General features: G+C 53.1%; 1 protein-coding gene across 5 annotated transcripts in view; it reads right to left on the bottom strand.

Annotated features, from left to right (window-relative positions):
- LOC102375443 (phosphatidylinositol 3,4,5-trisphosphate 5-phosphatase 2-like) overlaps positions 1 to 5,700 on the bottom strand; it is a 26,237-nt gene that overhangs the window by 17,225 nt on the left and 3,312 nt on the right. For 4 of the 5 annotated variants that reach the window (XR_003093270.1, XM_025200140.1, XM_025200142.1 and 1 more), the window contains exons 3-7: positions 3,606 to 3,669; positions 2,293 to 2,431; positions 1,944 to 2,091; positions 1,319 to 1,459; positions 240 to 327 (exon numbers count right to left, since the gene is read on the bottom strand). Coding sequence is in view for 4 of the 5 variants with exons in the window: in XM_025200140.1 (XP_025055925.1) it covers positions 240 to 327; positions 1,319 to 1,459; positions 1,944 to 2,091; positions 2,293 to 2,431; positions 3,606 to 3,669 (580 nt within the window). In the remaining variant the exon portion in view is untranslated. The remainder of the gene's footprint in view (positions 1 to 239; positions 328 to 1,318; positions 1,460 to 1,943; positions 2,092 to 2,292; positions 2,432 to 3,605; positions 3,670 to 5,700) is intronic. The other variant, XM_025200143.1, reaches the window with a different exon arrangement.

The raw sequence follows: 5,700 nt of genomic DNA, 5'->3' as shown, positions 1-5,700 counted from the left end.
CATCAGTGCTCATCCCACTGCATAGGAAATCTCTTCAGTACCAGGGTCATGTGGGCATGCAACCAGGTGGGCCTTGCTCCAGGAAGGGAGTGTGGAGTTTCTTGCCGGTGCACATATGGGTGAAACCCACACCAAATGAAACCCCCAGTGACCAACTGGGCCCTTCCCACAGGGCAGGCAGAGATTTGTATGTGACACCTCCAGTGAGGTGCCTTCTGTAGCAGAAGTCAGAGGCTCACCTGCTCTCTCACAGGACTCCGAGGAGAAGCTGGAGAGTCAAACACCTTGGCCAGAGTTTCTAAGCCAGCCAGCGTGAAGTCGATTTCACTGCAGAGAGAAGTGGCACAGGGTGGGGGGTCCTGCATAACTCAAAGAGCCTGTCACTAAGGCTCCCCTGGCACATGTTCTTGATAGGTCAACTGGACATACGAACTAGTTGGACTGGGGTATCCCAGGGAGAGACCCAAGTCCCCTAGGTCTGACTCATGGGAGCTGCCACCAGATAGTAAGGTCAGGAACAAGCCCTTTCCAGTGCAGAATGCAGCAAAGCGGACACAGCTTCAGCAGGGGAAGGGTCAGGATGGAGCTAAGCCAGCATCTCCCCTGGAGGTGTGATGAGTCCCTTACAGGGTCCCAGCAAGAGACTCCACTACAGTTTCTTGCAGCTAAAATGGATGTGGAGAGGATGCTGGGGGATGGATGCTCTCTCATTGGTAGGAACTGGGGATATGCTGTGCAATTAGTTCAGGTGCCTCAGGTCAGTGCACTCCCCTAGCAGGAGCTCCTGCTATACTTCAAGCCTTCCCAGCATCAGCCCATTCACAGGATAACACATCTTTCGCAGACCCTTATGTTTAAAGGTTTATATTTCAGAGAGACTCTTCACAGGAGTGTCACTAGGTGTTGGGGCTGAAATCTGGTCAGGTGAACAGCAAGAGACCCTCCTAGGGAGGGTGGATTCCTAGCCCAGGGGTGAGCTCAGGGAATCATATTCCCCCAGGGCTCACACAAGGCCCTAGCAGAAAGCTTGGAGGTCGGTCACTTCTAGGCACTGTGTTTGCTGGAACCGGCCCAGCTCTCAACAGAGGCACTGAACAGACTGCCTCCTCCCACAGAGCTTTCTGTCTCAACAAGAAAGGCAACCAAACAGGGATGAAAGCAGGAGACACCATCTGTACTCAGCACAGGAGAGCTGGGAGGCCCTGATGTGAGACATAGAAACTGCCATCTTAGAGAACAGATGGGGAGGAGCAGGCCTGCCCAGGGCACCGGCAGGCTTGTCTGTCATTCCCTGGGTTGATTTCCCCCCATCACTCACCTGTGTAGCCCCCGGCAGGCAGTCACTAAGGCCATGCTCAGGTGTCGCAGCTGCAGGTTCCCATTCCGCAGGGCCTCCAGGTCCAGCTGCAGGTGGTGGTTGAGATACTCAGCCATGAACCCCATGAAATCACCGGCTGGGCTGCAACAGAGGGAAGGGTGGGACAAAAGTGCAAGTGTTTTTCCTACCCGTGCACCTGTTTCCTGTGCCCTCCAGCATGGCTGCAGTCAGTTACAGGCCACCAAATATAAGGCAGGCAACAGATACCAAAAACCTCAGAAATAGGACACATCTGGCTGTTAGTCACCCCTGGCTGCACAGTCTCATGATGATTGAAGCACTGAGCAAGAGGGGTGCTGAAGCAAATGGGGCAGAGGTGGATGCTGCAGGTAAAGTCACCCTTACTCAGCTCCATATTGTCCCCTTCAGGTGAGTTGTCTGTTTGTACGTGCCTGTCCCATTCATACTGAGACAGTTCCCACTTGTCATAGCCAGAAAGAGAAGAGGCAGTGTTCCCACCCCATCCCCTACATGCACAGACCAGTTGGCTCCATCAGCCTCTGGCCCTTCCAGCATCAAACATTTGGTAGCTGCTTCATGAAAGGTGTGGGGTGGTGGGAGGTACCTGCTGTGCACCTGCTCCTGCAGCCTCAGATGCAGCTGCTGAGAGATCTGCATCTTGTTGGGCTGAGTTGTGGCCCACCCGCTGCCTGTGCCTGCCCCACTGTGGGAGGCCAAGCTTGGAGGATAGAAGGCTCTGCCGTCTTCACCATCTGCAAACACAGAGGCATAGCATCATATAGAGGAAACTTCCCCTTCCCCTAGACTTGAGCCCAGCCTCCAGTGCCATACTTCTGCCCCTGTAAGTGTCAGAAATGACACATTTCTGCACCTTCCACCTGTCCCCACTTCATTCCCCTCCCCAGTTCACTTCATGTTTCATCCGTCATTACGCCCCCTTCCCACAAGCTCACCAGAGTCCTCATCTGCTGGCTCCCTCACTCTATTCACAGGGTAAAGCAGAGGGGTCACCAGGCCATTGTTGGGCTGCTGGTAGGTGCTTATTAGATCAGTCAGTGTGCGGAAGCATTTAGCCTGGATGCCCTGGATGGTCTAAGGAAAGAAGAGTGAACATTTCTCTGACACTTCCTACCACAGAGGCCTATTACAGACTCTGGATATACAAGGCAACTTGCAGCCAGTCCCAGAAGAACAGGAACAGCTCGAATCTCTCTGTTAGGTGAACCTGGATTCTCTCAAGATGTAATGAAAGGTAGTTCCTGTCCCAAGGAACTTACAGACCCAGAGGCCCATGGGAGCTAGGGGAAAGTGCCTGCTTAGAACATAAGACTAACAGAAATCTGTCTCCTTTCCTTTTTGCCGTGCTGGGTAGGAAAGGGGTTTTGCCTTACCAGAGTCAGAATAGAAGGGCTGTGCTGAAGAAATGTCCTTATGGGGGATTTGAGTGAACGGGGAGGGGCTTTGGGATGGGGAGGCCATTGAGAACCATCACTGCCAGAGGGGGTGAGGACAGAAGAAGGACATAAGGCTGATGTCACTGAAAAGACTGTGGGAAGAAATGGAGAGATGAGGAAATTGAGGGAAGGACAGAACTGCTCAGGGCTTTGAGAGGCATCTACCTTTGTGCTCTGTGCTTTGGGTGCTGTTTCTGAAAGCTACACCCCAATGTGACCCAGTAGTTGAGGACAGGAAGGGAGAAAGGATCCTGTATTTAGTCAACCACCAGTGGAATATGAAGGAAAGCAGCAGGGGCTGGGGTGTGGGGGGAAGATGCTTTGTTAGCATAACCCTTGTGTGCTTGACAGTTCTGTGTTCAGGCAACCTCCGTGTGAAATTCAGGCAGCCTCTGTGTGAAATGGCTGGTGAGCTGTGCTCCCATGCTCTAGCTGAGCCTATAGCTGTGCTTAGACAGCCATCTAGGGCTGTGCCGTCTGATGTCTGTGCAAAGGACATATCCTGTGGGCTCTGTAGTTTGCAAGCAATGCATGCAAAAACGAAACCACTGTGCAAGCTTGTGGCTCCCAGCAAGGAAGCGTAGATTTCACCTAACCCATCTCCAGATAATGCTGTTGCTATGTCAATGGAGCTAAAGCTGGAGGCAAAATCCACTGGCCCTTTCCTGTATAAACCTCAAATCTCACATCTAACAGAATTAATGAGCCAGCAATCACCACTGCTCAGTGCCATGGAGAAGAGCAACATAGACAGAGGCAAGAAACAGCATGACTATTTAGTGAGATGGGTCAGAGACCCCCGCTTCACCCACCTGCACAGAGAGCAGCCCTTCCTCATCAGGCAGGATCCTGTAGGTGTGCACATGTCTCTGGAACCTGCAAAGACACAGAACAAGGCATCAATACTGCATTTCTAGCCCAGTGGGTCTCACAAGCAGGTGGGGCCAGCAATGAAGGGACTAACCCAGAGCCCGTCAGAGGGCTTGCAACAGCACCTGGGAGCTCAGATAGGTTTAGAAGAGTTTGGAAAAAAATCATCTTAAGGACAATGAAAAAACTAGTTCTCCTCTCCTACCCTCTGTCTCCTCTGTGGAGATTGTGATCCCTTTGGCGAAGGAACCATCTTTGTGCTTGGCCCTGATGGAAGGGCAGCTAGCCATGACCACTGTGCAAATAAAGAGGGACCAGGTTTGGTCCTGTCTGGGGACACTCAGTCTATGATCCCCAGAGCTGCGGTAAAAGAGGAACTGTGGCCAAACAGCAATGCTGTAGCAAAGGGCGAAGGGGGCAAGCGGGGCCACTGACCCAGGTGCCAAAGTGAAGGTTCGCCAATAGGCGCTGCGGCAGGGCACAGGATGGAGCTGCGAGCATCTCATTTGGGGGGGCACAGGGATGGGGGGAAGGCAGTGCCCACTGTTGCGTGCACTCCCAGGCAAGCATGGGGGGATGTGTGCCCCCCAGATCTGTGAGATCTGTGTGTGGAGCGAGGGCGGGCTGCCACTGCAGGCTTTGCCCCAGGTGCCAAACTTCATTGATACAGTATTGCCAAGCAGTTTTGAGAGCATCACCTTGGGCAAAAAGGCTTTAGGAAACAAGTGTCTAACCCTGGAAATACCATATCAACTTGAGTTCTGATCTCAACCCAGGTTATATCACAGGAAGCCCCACTTGCTGCCCCCTTGAAACTTGGCCTAGCCCATGGCTAGACCCCAGAGAACCCCCACACAAGGCCTCTGACTGAAGTCTTGATCTGCTGGTGTAGTGACACTGTCTCCATCCCTCCCTTCTCGAGTGATAGGCACTAGAAAATATTTGCGGGGGGCAGAGCGGTGTAGAGCATGCCTGCCTGACCCCATCCCTCCCTCCCACAGGGCCATTCTGGGGCTGGCATGAGCTGGTGCTGCGCACGTGGTAGCGGAGGCATGCAAAGCAGGGACACTGGACATGGTGCTGCATCGGCAGTGGTGCTGGAGTCGCTGTCACTGGCCTAGTTTGGAGGGGTTAAGCCCCATTAGCCTCACACTTCCACCACCTATGTAGGCCAAGCTTTACGGGCAAAGTCTTCAGGAGAGGCCACTGATTCTGAGTGATTCCAGTTCTGGATTCTTGTTTGGGTCTGAGTCACCATCAGTGCTCCAGTTAAACTCAACAGAGGCTGCAGAAGCACATGTTCCAGATCAAGACTCCAACTCTGAGTCACCTGAAACCAGCAGATAAGGTCATTCTGGTTATATCTGGGGCAGGTCTATGCATGCCACTAGCAGCAAGCCCAGGCAAGGTGGCAGCTCTGGTGCTGCACCATGGCACAGGACTCCTTGCAGGCATCATGAATCCTATTCATGTATGAATTAACCAGTCTAGGATGTCTCAGCTGAGGTCTGGGTGAGCGCGAGAGGATTGCTCTCTGGGAATTCGTGCTCACCACAGCCACTCGGGGTATGTCTACACTGCAGAGGCTGACACACCCAAGCTGGATTTAAATGCTCTCTCCTGCACGCTGCTGGCTTGTGGCTGTGCCACCACAACCCTGCTGCTTGCAGTACCAGGCTGGCAGGTTAGAAGCTGTAGTCACACCTCTGACTGTGATACAAGACTGACCCTCACAGACGTGGCAAGGGCTTCAGAGACTAAAAGCATTCAGGAGGAGCTAAACCTCCTCAGGGCATGAGGGGGCTCACGGGTTAAATCACTCTGCACCTCCCACTCTCCTCAGCAGCATGTGTTTATAATTTGCACCATGCCCTGGGCCAGGAAAATCATGGGAAACTGGGGGGCATCCTTCCAAGCCTCTTAAAGGAACAGTGCCGTATTCCTTCAGCACGCTGACTACGCTTTCCCCGAGTTCTGCAGACGTGTCGCTTGGGTTGGAGGCTGGATTAACTCAGCGGGTCCGTCTCTAACAGACGC

The sequence above is a fragment of the Alligator sinensis genome, unplaced genomic scaffold, assembly GCF_000455745.1.
Source record: "Alligator sinensis unplaced genomic scaffold, ASM45574v1 scaffold809_1, whole genome shotgun sequence".
In the NCBI taxonomy this organism is placed as follows: domain Eukaryota; kingdom Metazoa; phylum Chordata; order Crocodylia; family Alligatoridae; genus Alligator; species Alligator sinensis.
This window is presented reverse-complemented; position numbering and strand designations above follow the sequence as displayed.